Source organism: Diplotaxodon limnothrissa, linkage group LG18 (assembly GCF_057381915.1).
Source record: "Diplotaxodon limnothrissa isolate DT_005_m linkage group LG18, D_limnothrissa_male_GT1.1, whole genome shotgun sequence".
NCBI classification, from domain to species: Eukaryota; Metazoa; Chordata; class Actinopteri; order Cichliformes; family Cichlidae; genus Diplotaxodon; species Diplotaxodon limnothrissa.
In genome coordinates this window covers 10624954-10642077 of record NC_140613.1, presented here as the reverse complement: position 1 = coordinate 10642077, position 17124 = coordinate 10624954, and the positions used below count along the sequence as shown (strand labels likewise).

At 40.7% G+C, this 17124-nt stretch overlaps 1 protein-coding gene across 2 annotated transcripts in view; it reads right to left on the bottom strand.

Annotated features, from left to right (window-relative positions):
• The window catches only part of ankrd12 (ankyrin repeat domain 12), a 41700-nt gene that overhangs the window by 9051 nt on the left and 15525 nt on the right, over positions 1–17124 (bottom strand). Inside the window, exons 2-7 of one of the 2 annotated variants that reach the window (XM_085377153.1) lie at positions 7669–7783; positions 5126–5276; positions 3772–3843; positions 3218–3358; positions 664–867; positions 293–435 (exon numbers count right to left, since the gene is read on the bottom strand). In XM_085377153.1, the coding sequence (XP_085233279.1) occupies positions 293–435; positions 664–867; positions 3218–3358; positions 3772–3843; positions 5126–5276; positions 7669–7728 (771 nt within the window). In that variant the 5' untranslated portion in view covers positions 7729–7783. The remainder of the gene's footprint in view (positions 1–292; positions 436–663; positions 868–3217; positions 3359–3771; positions 3844–5125; positions 5277–7668; positions 7784–17124) is intronic. The other variant, XM_085377154.1, reaches the window with a different exon arrangement.

The following is a 17124-nucleotide window of genomic DNA, read 5'->3' as shown; positions in this document are numbered from 1 at the left end:
ATCTTAGAGGCAGTGCAGGAAGACAAAACAGGTCTTCTGCTGAGCGACCTAAAAGTAGCAGTCGCTTGGAAGCTGTCCGAGTTTGGTGATAAGCCAAATTTAAATCAATTTGTGTATTTTTGTTTTGATTCTCAGAAATGTTTAATCAAATTTTGTAAGTGCACTGAGACAATGTCCTTCTTACATTCTGTAACAATTTCACACATCAGACCTGTGCAGAGTCCTTAATCAAAATTTTTAAGTGCAATATACTTTTAAGACCTTCAGTTACAGACTAACTCAAAGCTCTTACATCTTTGTGCCCGCTGCTGGAAGCATCATGAAGTGGTGTGTCGTCATCCAGACCCTGTGTATTCACCTCTGCACCTGCTGCTATCAAGACCTTGGCCACATCATAGTAACCAAGATTACAGGCTTCATGCAGAGGTGTCCAACCTGGTGAGGACAGGAGAAGAGTCTTAAAAAAATTTTACCAGCTGTTTTCTCAATTCTACTACTCGACATACCAACAGCTGCATAAGCAGTAGTAATGCGCAGACTGATTACAGCTCATGTTGAGACATTGCCTTTGCATCAGCATCTGTTACTCAGTCTAATGTCATTATTAACAACTGCTGGGACATGATGAAAGCTGTTAAATGATCATCTCCTGGGGCGTCGTACCTGCAAAGTCTTTGACATTGACATCAGCTCCCAGGCTAATGAGCTCTTTAACTTGCTTAGCGTCTCCCCGGATTGCTGCCATATGAAGGGGAGTCTCCCCTCGCTCGTTCCTCTTGTTGACCTTGTCTTTCTGCCGAGACGAGGTGCTGCTGGGGACTTTCTTCTGCACAGGGGTCGTTTGTGAGGGGTGACTCGGTGTAGAGTCTGGACACATGGAGAGAGAGAGAGCGAAAAAGACTTAAATGATGCTCGAAGGGAAGAGAGACAGAAAAAAAAGCACATCATACACTAAGACAACTGCTTTTCTCTCTAGACTGAACAACTACAGTGAATCCAGTTTTACTGGGAACGAGAGACTGCTTAAACCCATGTCTGAGTAAGCATACATGCATCTGGACCTTTCTAGGAATTACACATGCACGTTTGAATGCATGGTGTCAGTACAGAGTTCACTGAATTCACAACATCCTGGTCCACTCAGACAGAAAGACAGCACCTTCACCTAAAGCAAACTAGATCTACTGCCGTTTGCTACAAATTCAGGCTGTAGACAAACAGCAATAGTTGAAAGAACATGTATGGGTCTATGAAACATGAAATGGGGGTTGCCATAGTAATGGAAACTGAATAGCACTCATGGGACTGGCATGGTTGTGTGTTGGTGCTAAACAGAACCTACACACAGCTGTGCAGACTGTCATCAACAAAATGTATCTGTGTGCAGTCACATTTTTTGAATACTGATGTTATTATTCATTTTTTACTTCTCTCCTTTAGCGGTGAACTCTGCAGTCCCTCCGTTTTATCTGTGCACACCATCATCTTCATCGGCTACATGATGTCGGTTACTTTGGAGGACATGCACATATGTATACCTATGCAAATTCAGACAAATGCAGTTCCGTGATTTCCGGAAGATGCACTGTAATGTTTATCAGAGCTACTTTAATAAGATATGGAAATGGACTAACTGACAAACATCAGATCATTTGAGTACTTTTTCCACCACTGAATATCCCGTTTGTTGGCAATAACAGAGCAGTCCGTTACTACAGCATTACAGATAGCATCATATAAAGCACAGTCAGACTGTGCAATGGAGAAGGTACGTGTGCACATTTCAGACCATTTTCCTAACAAATGAGGGTTATCATTCCCCTCAAACTGTCTACTGTAACAGTCACCAATTTCTCATTGACTGCTGATGAGCACCGGTGACGAAGCATGACATACATGAACAAATGAAGAAGAAAGAAAAAAAAAAAAAAGGTCTAGTGACTAGAGACCATATTTGGGGGAAAAGAAAAATTCTCAAAACTGCCAACAACGTAATGGAAAGGAAATAAATATTATTCAACTTATCAAGAGGAAGTAACTTTTTCACATAGCACAGGGTACAGCAAAAATCTCCTGTAGTAGACAGACTACGGCAGCAGGAAGTCGCATGGTACCGCCCCCCCACAATGCAGTTTCATCCCCTTCCAGCACCACAGCTTAATTCCCAAATATCCTGACCCGATTCTCTCAAATTCATTTGGAGTCAGTTTTTTGTAGGCTTAACACTGTCAAACAGCTCCTTTAATGAGTAAAGCAAAAGACAAACAAAACCAAACTGCAATAACTACTAGAAAACATGTAAACAAAACAAAACCAAACAACACAGTAGGGCTGTGCGATATGACCAAAATCTCATATCCCAATATAACAATTCTATCGTCCCGATAACGATATAAATCACAAAAATGTAACATTTTCTGTAAATTCTGTGAATCTTTGCTGGAAGTGGAAGTATTTCCAGCTGGGCGTCCTGTAGCTGGAGTCGAGTGTTTTAACCGATGCATGAAACTATACATTTTTAGACATTTAGACACCGTTTTCTTTGTGAGTATTTATTACACGGCGTGCTGCGGGGAAAAGCCTGTTCTAACGTTTGAGTCTAAGGTTTATTTTTTAGCACCTGGCGGCTCTTCTTTACTTCTCATCCGTAAATAATCTGCTCTTTCACGTGATTCAGTTTATTTTGAAAAGTCTCAACAGGATCTTGAGCTTTATTGTGAAAGGTTTGTGGAACATAAACAAGCGGACACGCGATGCTATTACCATCGTTGTTGCTAACGACAACACATAAAAACAGGCGCTTGTCCGTCCGTAGTGTGGTTATATAAAATATAAGAGAAAGAGAGAACTTTAAGAAATGAATATAGCCACTGCAGTGACCATCAAAACGATGAAAAAATATTGCTTATTTTGCGACACTACGAAACAAACGATAGCGTAAAATGAAACGATAGACATTTTTATATCGTCATCCGATATATATCGTTATATCGAACAGCCCTACAACACAGTAACCCTAACCCCTCTCCAAGTCAGCTATTTTCAGATCTAATCTACAGCAGCGGTACAGTATCACTAACAAACACCACAGATAAGATTTTTATCCTATTCCTAAAAAACAAAACAAAAACAAGAGACGTTCTGAAGTATGACTCATCTAGCAGCAAATACACACTGACCCTTCTTGAGGACAAGGTGAGAGGGCGAGTTCACAAACCTGGACTGTTGGCTGTCATCTGCATTAGGAGAGCCATCTGTTTGCGCTCCGACAGCGGATACCCAAACAAAAAGTTGGGTGCCTGGGATTTCTTGCCCCCAGCTTCCTTTTTCACCTTCTTCTTGTCTGGTCCATCTTTATCTGTAACAAGAATGAGTTTGGAGACAAATTACAAAAAACACCAAAAAAGGTCGTCTTTTACAAGATGCAACTTCATTGTGACTGCATCGCATTTTTCCTCTTCCCCTTGTATCTGTTGAGCGCGCAGAGAAACAGATGACAAGCATGAGGTTTAAAACAAAAAAAAACAAACAGTTAAAAAAACAAAAACAAATAGAAGATGGCATTCTCTTAAGCCAGCCAAGTGCCCATGGCACTCCTCGGGCCCCCCCAGTCTCCGGTCGGTTGTTTAAACACAGACATGCGTGAGCTGTAATAGGGGGGAGATGCAAGGCGAAAACACACACGCGTGCATGTGTGCATGTGTGTTTACAGCAGAATAGCAGCGCAAAGTGGATGGGCGCGGGGGCTGAGGATCGGGCTGCAGCGATTACCTGCGTATATCCTGCAGGGAGGCACTAATCTCTCTCCCCAGGTCTCACTCGACTGGCCTGGGTCTGAGTCATCTACAGTGCAAAGCAGAGAGGATGGGAGGGGGGGGAGAGGGGAGGAAAAGGAGAGCAAGGTGGGGGGGGTGGAAGGGTGGGAAAGCACTGCATTAACGCTCGCTTGCTCTCTCTCACCCTCCTCGCTTCACATGAACTCAAACACAGACAGCCACAAAGGCACACTCGCACTCCACGCACAGATTATGAGTCATGGCAACACAGCAGACAGGAGAGGAGATCCGGTCCGAGGCGGTCACTGGGGTCGCTTCTTCGCCTCGTCCTACAGCTGCTCAACAAAAGGACCGGGGGAAGCTGCTGGAAGGCAAAGCCACTCTCCGCGCTAGTTTATTACGTGTGCGACATAAATTATACTTCCAAAATTGAGGGTTCTCATCTGTTAGAATGACACAGGACCACACAATGAAAACGATCATGTTGAGCTTTGCTCTACAGAGGAGATGAAGGCAAACCTGCAGGACTTCAAGCAGTCCATAAACATGCAGTTTATTTATTATAATTACAGCTGTACGATACAGTAACCTATTTTTAGGCCTTGAATCTGATAAACATATAGTTAAACTTTAACTGAAAGAGGGGGTTAGAACAGTGTTTACACAAGTGAGAGGAAGAACGACATGTCTGCACTGCTAAGATGAGTGCATTTTTATCGTCAACATAGTGACAGTTATTGGGAAATCTGTACACCATCAGTGAGGTTCAAGACAACTGCAAAGGTCTTTCTACAGCGCAGTTTATAAAAACATATAAAAATACAAATACAAATAGTGTACTTAACAAACAAATGTTAAATACAGCATTGCAGTGCATTTGTAGAGGGTTATTCTACTATTGAGGATGTAAAACAGTGAAGATTCTTGGGGGGCTTTTTACAGTTCACTTATACACTGGATATCTACGGCTACATAGTTCACTGCTGGTTTTGGTCTTTCTTTTTAAATGGGTTTTGTAGATAAAGGACATAATGTGTTGAATGTAGAAAAAAACTAAACAAAACATGGTGTTATATTAGGAGGTGGGGTAGGAGGCCCTGATTACTATTTGTAACACTAAAAAATGAATACATTCTCATAGAATGATTCTTCATCCATCTCAGAATACACACAACAGGCCACAAGTTCATCAGTGAGACCTGACTTAGGTCCCGTTTTCAAAACAATATTGACCCGTTGTTGACTATTTGAAGACCTGTTTGACAGCAGGCCACCAGGGGGCAGTGTACAGACATGGCAGTGAGCCAGCAGCATGGCTGTTTGGAGGGAGGAACAGCAACACTCCTTACCCGTGTCGGAGTCTCGCTCCTCTGCCTGGGGCGGACTGGTAGTGAAGGAGAGCTTGCGCTTCATGGAAGACTTTGCTTTCCCTTCCTTCCCCAGCAATTCACTCCGGTCCAACTTTGGAGTTTTGGTGAAAGGCGACAACTTGTCTTTGCTCTGTCAAGGGTGAGGAAGAAATAAAACACACACAAAGAATTAAAATCGGGTCAAACGAGGCAGAGGTGTGGCCTCAGTTGAGTGCCGAGTGTGCCTGGATATGTAAACAAAGGAGCAATGGCCTCAAATGAACCCTGGCAGTCTCATTTTAAAAGCCATGTCAACTAGTTTGACAGCTAACAGGATCGAGCTTAGTACGCAGGTGGTAGTTCCTGCTTTACGTGACTTCTACTGCAGAGATAACACCGACTGCAATACGGTATTTGGGTGCTGCTTGCGAGGCTCACTTAAATGTTGTTCCCAAGGCGAAGTCTCAAGGGAAGAATACAAGATCTGGAGCTCCCCCCCCATCAGTTTACACACAAAAGAGAAAAAAGGGAAGAAAAATAAGTCCATTATTATGGCACTGTGCTGTGGGAGTGTGAAAATATTCACACCTGTGCAACCTGCACTGCCAGGCAAGCATTCAATACCATCAGACTTCATAGATTAACAGTTTCTTTTTAATGCACAACAGCACCTTTACTGATCATCAATTTAAATCATATCCGATTCAAAAATATATCTGCAGTCCCAGTCCTCAAATGCATTGCATTATAATCTGTATATAGCCTGCTGGTCAGACAAAAATTGTTTAGGGTCGTCCCCCACAGCTTTGGTAGATTATCTCATACTTGCATCACAACTTTCAGACATTTTATAGACAAACTGAGTGAGACACTCAGATTAACTGATGTTGCAGTGACAACTAATTCCTAACTCAAACCCTTCAAATTTAATAGCTATAATACTGAAAACACGTAAAGCAAGGTTGACCACGAAAAGCCTGAAATGGGACGATAAAGCAAGAAAATTACCTACATATACAGGGTGGCTTCCTGTTGAACACAAGTACCACCTCGTTTGGGTAATTTGCATTTCTTTGGTGACCAAAATCGGAGCCATAATTGAGCAGAAAAGACGACAACACCCACTTCAAAAGACACAAGATGTTAAATTTTATCCCTCCCACTTGCAGCTGCTGATTGCTTCTATGGTTGTAATTTTGGTTTTCAATGCCTGAATTGAATTTAGCCACTCCATGCACATATAAAACTATTTGATTCTACAGAAAATACACACGGTGGAGGTGGAGCGAAAACACTCCAGCATCAAACACAACCCACAGCAATACCACTAATCTCGCCATTATCACAGTGTCTTTCAGTTACTGGGTTATTCTGCACTCTGATCTGCAGACAAAGCTTTTTCAGAACCATTACTTTTAGTGTGCTGCACTTTGGTGCAGTAAAATACATTTCTGGCAGGAGGAAAATGTCTGCAGCATGGTGCTTCTTTGATCTCAGTGAAGCAATGTGCCAGCTGTGCAAAGCTGAAGTGTCTGGCACGGCTGAAAGTAGATGAGAGCTAAGATGTGAAGTACCTTTGCCTTGAAAATAAAGGCAGACACAAATGCTTCCTTGCATTTATGTAGAAAAGGGCAATTAAGCCCTGTTTGCATGGTAATATAGGAGATAGTACATCAGATATTTCTCACGCACAACATTCGAGTGCATCTCTGGGTTAAAGCAGAATACTGTATCACAATAGAAAAAAGCCCCACAGAAATATGCTGTGTTAAGAATATCCTTTTGATGAACCACAAGATTTATCTCGTTCTATCACTGGTAAACTACATACAATCAAATCACAATGTTGGCCGAACATAACCGCATTGATGTCAACATGTACGGCAGCTGAAGTGCACTGACATTTACAGAACAAGCCGATATAATGAATAATGCCGCTACAAGCTTAGATGTGCTCCCTGCTGGTGCCCAGATGTTAGTGTTCAGCAAGTGGGTGATGAGTGTTTACACATCAGAGCTCTAAAACCCAAGAAACATTCATGCAGATGTTTGAGAACTGAAACAAAAAAACAAAACAAAAAAACCCCTGTCACTCAGGAAGCAAAAAGTGACACACACACTCTAAAGAAGCATTAAAAGAAGTCAGCTGTCTTGGAGTCCAACACTCTCTGCATGCCACATGATTTAGCATCAATAACAGCTTCTCAATTTAGTTTTATTTTACCTGGTTTGCTCGATGAAAGAAAATGTGAATGAACCAGATTGTTCTACAATATCATGTGAACCAAGCAGTCAATCTTTGTTTATTCAAATGCCATTTTCATTGATCATGTGATCCTATTGACAGTTTCTGCCAAACTCTGAATTCGTTTAGTTGTATTTAAAATCACCTGTGTATTATTTGGGGTCCAATTTTGTACAGTATTTCCCCAAGAAAATGTAAAGAAAACAAGTATCACTTTTGTAAACTTGCAGGAACTATTCCTTGTGTTTACCACAGGATGGTAATAGAAGCTTCTATTTGAAGTAAGAGAGTCACATACCTTCTTCCCCGCCTGCTTATCCACCATGGCTCCATCTCTGTCGCTCCCAGGTTTTGCCATGGTGAGGCAACCTGACTAGCTTAGACAGCTACAGCACAGTAGGTTCATCATGCACCTGGAGACAGAGACCACAACAGCAGTGAGGAGGATTTCAACCCTGCCACATCACTGCCTGTATGGAAGGCTGACCTAGTAATTCTTGCTGCAAACAGAGCACGCCTGCACGAGACAGTGGCAAGAGCAGGAGATGGTTTTAAAATGCAGGTACAATTAAATAACGTTTTTTTCAGAGACTGTTTATAGGCTTTCAGCAAATGTTTGTGTTACAGAGGAAACGAGCCAAGTAAAGAAAAGTCACTTAACCCCCACAGAGCAATGGAGGGGCAGGTATTGAAATAGTGCTGCCACAGAGCGCAACTCAGCTGTGTTTCAGGATGTAGGTTGAGTGGATCTGTAATCAGGGATTTTTATTGAAATTTCCATTGCATCTCTCGAGATTGACCTTAAAGCACCGGCAGGAAAAACTACATGAGGCAGCATGAATCACAGCTTTAGGGACTTCTTGGGTTTCTGAGAGGAAAACGTCCCCCTCTGTATGTTGTCCCTGCGGCCTACTCATCAGTGTAACCGAGCTAGTTTCTGATGTGGTTTGTGACGGTGTAGTAACACAAGCTGCAGAGTCACTGGGGTGCACTGTGGGTGCCAGCACTTTAGAGAAAGTACAACACTGAAGCTGAGCCTGCACCTGAAGCCAACATGGCATCTGTCAGTTATCTTGCCACATGAAGATTGCAGCTTTCAGTCATGAGACCCTCTATTATCTAGTACTTTGAATGAACTTTCCCTGCTTCCTTTTTTCGCTCACATATACACACCCAGTACCATGATGACTGAGCAGAAATAGCCTCCCGCTGCTTATGAAAGTCCCACTCTTACTCTATATTAAGAAACCTGAGAGCCATTGATTAGTTGTTAAGCAGCCTCCAAAATGATTGGGGCAGCCCCCATTACTCATAGGCATCAAAAATACAAGGGAACTCTAAATTTCATAGTAGACATTTAATTTTCCAAGAAGAGAACAAGCATGATAGCAGTTTTAGTATTGCACTTATTCATAAAACAACCAGGGCTTTTGTGTTAAGGGGTAAGCCATCTCAGTAAATAGCACAGCTCTGGTGTTCCCAACAATTCTGGCAAGTTCCAGGCTGAATAATTTATGATTAAATAATCAGATCAGCAATCTCTCACAGGAAAGTTCTGACAACAAAATGTGACAAAGTGTTTGGCACTGGCTAGCATGTTTTCTGGGTTTTTAAATAGGAAAGGACATTTCACAGGAAGAATCCTAGCCCATATTCACTGGGAACTATTTAATGACTCTTTAAAGATCACTTCCCACCCATAGACAATATACAGTATGGACATAGCCACCATGGTCCAATCCAGTGAATAGTAGTCTCATTATAATGCCCTGATCAGAGCATTTCTTACATCCTTGTAAAGACCCGTGATTGTTAAGTCATTAAATAATAGGATATCGTAGGGCTGGGCGATATGACCCAAAACTCATATCTCGATATCTTTTAGCTGGATGGCGATATACAATATATCTCTCGATATTTTTTTAAAGCCATAAAGTAAGAACAAAAAGAGAGTTCTTAGTCAAAGCTGTGTCCCAGATGTCACACAGGCACTTGAAGAAATTACTCAAAAATAAATTATCAGCATTTATTAAATAATAATGCTCCATAAATAAAAGAAAACAATGTCGTTTTTGTGCATAACAGAGCGCGGTTAGCTCATTAGCGCGTTAGCTCGCTAACACGTTGACGCCGTCCAGCCCCATGCACTGGGCGATCTGCGGTAACTCTTTAACGGAGATTTGCTGTGTCCATCTTGTCGTTGCCTGTAGGTGAAACTATGGGGGAGGGGGAGTTGTGTTCAGTGAAGGAGAGACGAGCCAGAGTAATGTTGTGCAGAGACAAAAGTGGACGAAAGAGAGGCAAACTTGCGACTCCACAAGTATAATTATAACGTGACATAGACTATATCGATATTGTCACATCTTATATCTCGTATGAAAATATATCAATATTTTTTTAAAAACTCGATATATTACCCAGTCCTAGGATATCCTAGATAAACTTTGTTTTTAACCACTCAAAATTTGCATAATTTACAAAAAGAACTTCGTGTTTTATTCAATATGTCCTAAAACTAGCAAATGAGCCCATAAACACAGGAAAGATTTTATACAACTGTGAGTCTGTTTTCAAAAGGAGTTTAGAATGAATGCAGGTTTGTGGCCCTTCTGCTTTGGCTTCACTTTACAAACACAGAATCTTCATCCATATTTTATACTGTCTATGATGTGGACTACTTGCGACAGGCTCTCTTTACCTGGGTTTGAACTGGACTGCATTTTCTTTTTCATTTTGAAGATGTTCCGCAGAGAACTTTCTGACAGCTGCACTTGCCTTTGCAAGTTTCTCCTGTTTACACAGTATCATCTAATCTAACCTTGACACATGTGTATCACAGGTCCAAAGCCTGGTATGTAGTACCAACTTCTACTTTCAGTGGCTGACAAATAGCTTTTACTTGCATTGCCACCATATTCAAACAGTAGTGGCATGTTACACACTAAAACCTTGATTATTCCTGCCTGGTCTACAAGTCCGATAGGGTCTAAGTGATGTAAATGTCATTATTAGGTGAGTGCGAAGGTCCATAAGAATGTACGCATGCTTGCCAATTTCTTATGACTGCACAGACGTCTGGAGACTTTACAATGCACCGACTGTGCATGAGACTTTAAGCAGATTTCAAAGAAGTATAACAGGAATGACTGCTCAGACATGATCTTTCTAGCTGCTTATGTCTTCAACAGAGTATATTGAAAACTTAAGTACTAACAAGGAAAGATATAAGACAAGAAACAGTCCTTTAAAAATGATTTTATAATTTATTTACTATTCGAGTAATTGAAAATCATAACCATCCTCAAAATTTATGGCTGTTTGCATTTTTTTTTCTAACACAGAGGTTCTACCATTCAAATGCTTTAAAAACCCACTTTATCTATCAATTACAAGCAATTGAGTCAAGTTTTTTTCTCCAGGAAAATGCATACATATTTAACATATCAATTTTACATGTTAACGTCAACTTGACGTCAACTTGTGCGTTTTTAATCATCATATTGTCATATTATAAAAGGGGGAAAAAAATTCTGATTAACTGTCAAGATTACTTGGGAACGAAACTGTTGCTTGCATAGTTTGGCCTCATTCTCTTTAACTTGTGCTCTAATGGGAGCCTGTCCTCATGTACAGGGTTAAAATTGGAAGGACAAGGGCAACCAGTATCCTTGAAAGACTGGCATTGCTTCTACACTATTAGTAGTGAAAAGTCCACTGTTAGTAGGTATACAAGTGATGGTAATATCCACTACATTCCATGTCTACAAAACGCTAATCACAAGTTCAAGGTCAGGTGAGGTTTTTGTGAGTTTTCTAAAATTAAGTGGTCATATTTAAGAGTCTTCAACTACCAAATGTTCAGCATTTAAGGATGCTGAACAGGATGCAAATATCGCCTTTGAAATTGAAGAAAAGTGAATGCAAGTGGCTTCTTCTAATTTAAACCTTTAGCATTAAGAAGCACAGCCTGTGGGGATCAGAACATATAAAAAGCCTTCAATTAGACACCATCCAGATGCAAGCTGAGCAACAAGCATGCTCTGACAGTGACACAATGTTTCATGTAATCACCTTTACGAGGGGCCATTTTTAGGATGTATATAAAAACCACAACTGAAAGTTTAATCAGCTACTCCAAGACAAAAGGCATGCCTGTCATAAACAAAGTGACAACGCTGACGCACGTTAAGGAGGAAACTGCTGTTGCTGTAATCTGCTCTGTGGTTGACATTTTTTATGTATTCGTGTATTCGTACAACTCTCAGGTTGACATGAATTATTTGAATATGGCATTGTTGTAATGTGTAGGTACTGAATATGATGCCTTCTTAGAGTCTAACCAAACTTTGCTCAGTCTAACCATTCTTAAGAAGTTGCAACATGTTTTTTTTTTTTTTAATAAATTTTTATACAGATTTTTTGTGTTTACTTACTGACTTAATGTATAAAGGAAATAATTTGCTGTTGTGAGGCTTTAAACTTCGATTCTCGTCGTGCAGTTTAATCATAATCTGACTACGTGATTCTCCATAACATCATCACTCATAATAATCTCTATTGGAAAGCAGCATACATGTTACACATGCTATTCACCTTTCCGGGGAGAAACCAGTCGTGCTGGTTTTAACATTAATAAGGCAACTAGACTTCTTTCAGTAATCCCACATTTTGCTTCTTCTGATACCTTTTATGATCTTTGCCGATCCTGTGTGATACTGTGGTGTTGACAGGTAGTTTTGTCCAAACACATGGACCAACTGCACAGCCGAGGCCAGTGAGAGGTCATTAGTCAGCAGATAGCCAGTAAGCAGCAGCATTGTCATTCACGCAGCTGAAAGGGAGAATTGAGCTGCCCACAGTCAACTTGTTGGTGTAAAGAGGCTGGTGTATTGGGGGTATTAAAGCAGTGTGGACAGGCCAGGACCAAACCAGAAAACAAACGCTGACAGGACTCCAATCTGGCACAGAGAGGAGGCGAGAAGGGTGGGACTATAATTACAGAGGTATTTGGGCACTCGCCAATTTGGCATTTGCATTTACTGCGTTTCATGTGCAGCTCAGGGCTGCATAAGCCCCTGCACGCTCTGCCATTAACCTCAGGCTGTTTCAAGTCCAGATCAAACCTCGCCTTGATGACTGCTACAGTTCACTGAGACTAAAGCGGAGATTAGATTGGCATGAGATGTCATACTGTGGCAAACAGTGTGAGCAAAAATTTTCCAAACCACTTAATATCACTAAAGCAGATTTATCAAACTACCCCCCTCAACAAAAAAAAAAAACAAAAAAAAAAAACACAACCCACGAGTGGGAAAAGGTTGAGAGATGTGATTACAAAAATCATCGGCTGATTTTCTCAGTCTCAACGCCATCACTGTGGTTAACAATTCAGCAGAAAAGGACACTGATGAGCACTAACAACACATGGGCCACTTTGAAATATTTTCAATAATCATATATCTGTTGAAATACCAGCTAAAAATCTCGGTTATAATTACTTAGCAGTTTCTTCTCATAGGGCTGCTCGATTATGGCAAAAATGATAATCACGATTATTTTCACTGAAATTGAGATCTCGATTATTTGACGATATTTATTTAACCCTTTAAGACCTACCATAGAACCAAGTCCGCCAGAGCTTATATTATTTTTTTACATGTTGTAGTGCCATTTGTGGGAGCATTTCAAGTTGCTATACAACTGTTATAGCCCATATTTTAATAATATGTATGCATTAAGTCCATAGTAACTACATTAATTGCAAAAAAGTGCAATAAACTACAAAAAAATTGAAAATCGTTTTTGTTTTGTTTACATATATTTCTACTTGGAGAAATTTAAGAGGTTTACCCCTCAAAACTTTAAATACAAAAAAAGTTGCAAAAAATAGTTTACAACAACAGGAAACTTATTGTGAGTGTCTTCATAGTTTTATTTTGGAGATACACCAATTTTTATATACTGCAGGAAAAACAAAAAAAAACAATCCTATGATGCAAATTTGCAAAGAAAACAGCAGGTGCATCAAAATAAACTATTTCCAGCAGTGCAATTCGAGTTCTAAGCATCCCAGCAACTATTCAGAAAAGTCAAACATGACCAGTATAGGCTTTTAAGGCCTACAAGTAAAAAACTACATTTCCGCGAAAATGACGTCACTTCCGGTTTCGGCCAGGAAATGGCGGACATGCGACAGTTTGCGCTGACGTCTGTTTCACTGTGGGAAGTGTTACGAACAGCTGATCGGATCGGCAAAGCGTGTGTCTGGAATATTATGTTTTTGTTCCTGCAAGCGCTTTTTATGCAATATTTGCAAAGCTTTATGTGGAAGGAAACCGTGACCGAGGACAAGCTGATGGCATCAGATGTAAGTACAACTCCTCCGGTTTCATATGCAAAACAAATTATTGCGCTAGCTTACAGGGTTCAGGTTCTACAGGGATTTAAAAATAGTTACACAAAACGGAGCGTGCTGCTCTGACCGGCTTTAAAGGGTTAACAATGACTTTAAAAAAATAATATAAAATAGTGTGCAACACCACTGAAGTTTTTTTTTACCTCTTTTCAACCAACAGCAGTCACTCTCCTCTCCAAATAACTTCTGCTTAGCTTTCCGAGCTTCCCTGGGGTCCTCTTAATCAGCGGTCTCCAACCTTTTTTGCGCCACGGACCGGTTTATGCCCGACAATATTTTCACGGACCGGCCTTTAAGGTGTCGCGGATAAATGAGGGAGGGGCTAATAATCGGCTCAGTCATTTTTAATGATCGTTGAAAGCCCAGATCGTAATCGTGATTAAAATTCGATTAATTGAGCAGCCCTATCTTCTCATAAATGAACAGCAGTCAAAAATGCCAAAGTAAAACAACTTAGAGGGAAATTCAAATATTCACACTCCCAATCATTTGCCTCAATTTAATATGTTAAACTCCGATACTGGGAGGAAGATTTTTCCTCTTATGTTTTAGAAAGCAAATGATTTTTAGGATTATTTGTGACTGATTTATCAAATTAAAATGACAGTTTTCTGTGGCCTTAATTGATATATTAAGTTTATAAAGGTTTAAAGTATAGTAGATTATAGTATATATATAGTAGAATGACCAACACTTTATACATACATACATATTCACTAAAAATCTTATTTTGCTTCTTAATGTGTGCACTGATTGTGTATGTTGTTTTTTTATGTCTGTGTTTTAAAAGCTCAACCTAAGGATGGGCATTGAAAAATAGCTTAGGCCATAAATGCTGTGGTGTGTGGCATGGTTCATGTATTGTAGTCATTCCCATAAAAATAAACTGCAACTAAACATCAAGGTTGGAGGTCAACATATCACCCTTTACTAACCATCCTTCTTTACCTATAACATTGCAAAATTTGTGATTTCAAAAGAAGTAAATTCTAAATCTGAATGAATGAAGACAGCGAAATCCCAAGCCAAGTGTGCTGCTGCACTGCTGGTCTCTGTCTCCATTTATTTATAACCTAGCGTTCCTGCATTTTTAACTCCACTGGTTCCTGACTAACAACAATAACAACCATTTCCCTGTAGTGTTCGGGTGCGCCGGCCCTGACAGCAGAGCGGCTGCTAGTGCGTGTCCTTGCATGAGTGCAGCAGTCTGACAGGGGAATTGTGGTAAAAGACTCTGGGAGTGTTGGGGTATGTTCACTGGGGGAGGATGGAGGAGAGTGTATGGTGGAGATGTAGCCAGGAAGGATGACGAGCACACAGAGTATGGTAACCTGATCCACTGACTGCAGGATGGGACAGGGAGGGAAAGGGGGCTAAGAATAGCACCGAGCCTGACACACAGCTTGCAGAGCAGAGTACGCTGCCGCCACCAGCAGCAGAAACATTACTCCACTCCAGCTGCGAGAGTACTGCCTGCTGTGAGCTCTCGCACACACCATGTGGAACATACATGTGATTTTCCCCTGCTCTCCCATGTGGCTGTACTTTCGACTGCAGGCACACACACACACACACACACACACACACACACACACACACACACACACACACACACATAAGCACACGCACAACAAAAAACCCCTGATGAAAAGTGAGCTCTGACTAAACCACTGGGTTACACTGCAGTAGAAATAAAAACTGCTTAATTATTATCACGAATATTACAAATCCAGAGAAGATGTATTCAGCTTTTCCTACAATAGGATGTAGGGAAGACTGTGACATGCTCAAGGAGACGCTCGACGCCTGCTGCAACGGTAAACAGCCCGTCACGTGGTTGTGGTCCTACGCGCCATCGGGCTAAATGGTGGGGGAGGTCTCTCTCAGCTGTACATTCACTCGCTCCCTCCATCCTCCTCCTCCAACAACGACTCCCTAATGAGTAGCAGGACAAAGCCAACCGCAAAGGCCCGATACTGGAGGGGTAGGGGAGGTAACAATATCCAGCAAAGTGCCATCTCTCACATATAAATATCTGGACTGAAGCTGAATTAGATGTTCTTAAATACCTTACACAAAATCTATGAGGTATAAAGGCTCTTCTATTTTCTGCCCCTTCAAAAGACAAAAGAAAGAAAAAAAATCAAACAAAAAACAAAGAAGAAACAGCAGTATATCAGGAAGAGTCTATCATTTGTATCTGTAATGAATGCCTGGCCATATATTCAAATTAAGGGTTTGTGGTGTCTGGTCAAAGTAAGCAAGCAATTTAAAAAGCATAAAGAGCTGTTAGCTTACTATTCTACCCAGTATAATTGATATTTTTAAAATGGTGCTCAAAATTTATACTGGGGGGGGGGGGGGGAACCCGGGAATAAGCAGATGTAAATTATAATTGTCAGCTGTGCCTGGAGCAGCAACAATCAGTTACTTAATTTATTATACTAGCAATTAATTACAGGTATAATCAACACCTTAAACAGCTTCTTTTAGAAAACAGTTTTTAAAAAATATTGTGCCGTATTGCAAAAACAACAAATTTGGGTTCTGGACACATTATCCTGACGAGAGGTATTTTGGACTTTTTAACTCATAAAAAGAAATAATATTACCTGCAGCCACAGACTTTAAAATGCAATCACAACCTGTCTATTTTTTAAATGCAGAGTCACAAAAAGAGGTTGTATAAGCCCTTCATATCTTTGGGCTCTTAAAGTCACTCTCTTGTCATTCTCCTGACTCAACTATGCACCAAATTCAAAGCAGCATAACATTTCCAGCACAATGTAAGTGCAGCTTTCTTCCTCCCATCACTGGGTCATCTTAACTGAAGGCGCATTTCGACAAACAGCAAAAGAGACACTGGATGCCTCGAGGAGGCCGTTCACCTCTCACTACCCTAACCCCAGACAGGCGAAACACGCTGCCTCCCACCAGAGCGTCTGGCCTTCGTTCCAGTAGTTTTTGGCTTTCATAAATAAGACGGGCACACTGCTGGAAAGAGGCGGAGAGCACTGGTTAAACTCTCTGGCATGGGAAAAACATGGGTGGATATTAATATTAAGTAACTGTTCAAACCTGTACCAGTCAGCTGCTGCCAAATCTACAATGAAGCTAATAGCTTTTTGGTAGTACGACAGCAACTTTTATAGGTATATTTAGTCACTTACAACAACAACAACAAAAAAAAGTTTTGTCGTACAACTAAGTACACTTCATGTTTCATCTCCATTAGATACAGCATTTACTTTGCTAATGTCAAATACTATTATAACACCAGATTCTTTTGCCAAATCAATACTATGAAAGACATAATAAATTCATTTAAAGACCAGAAAT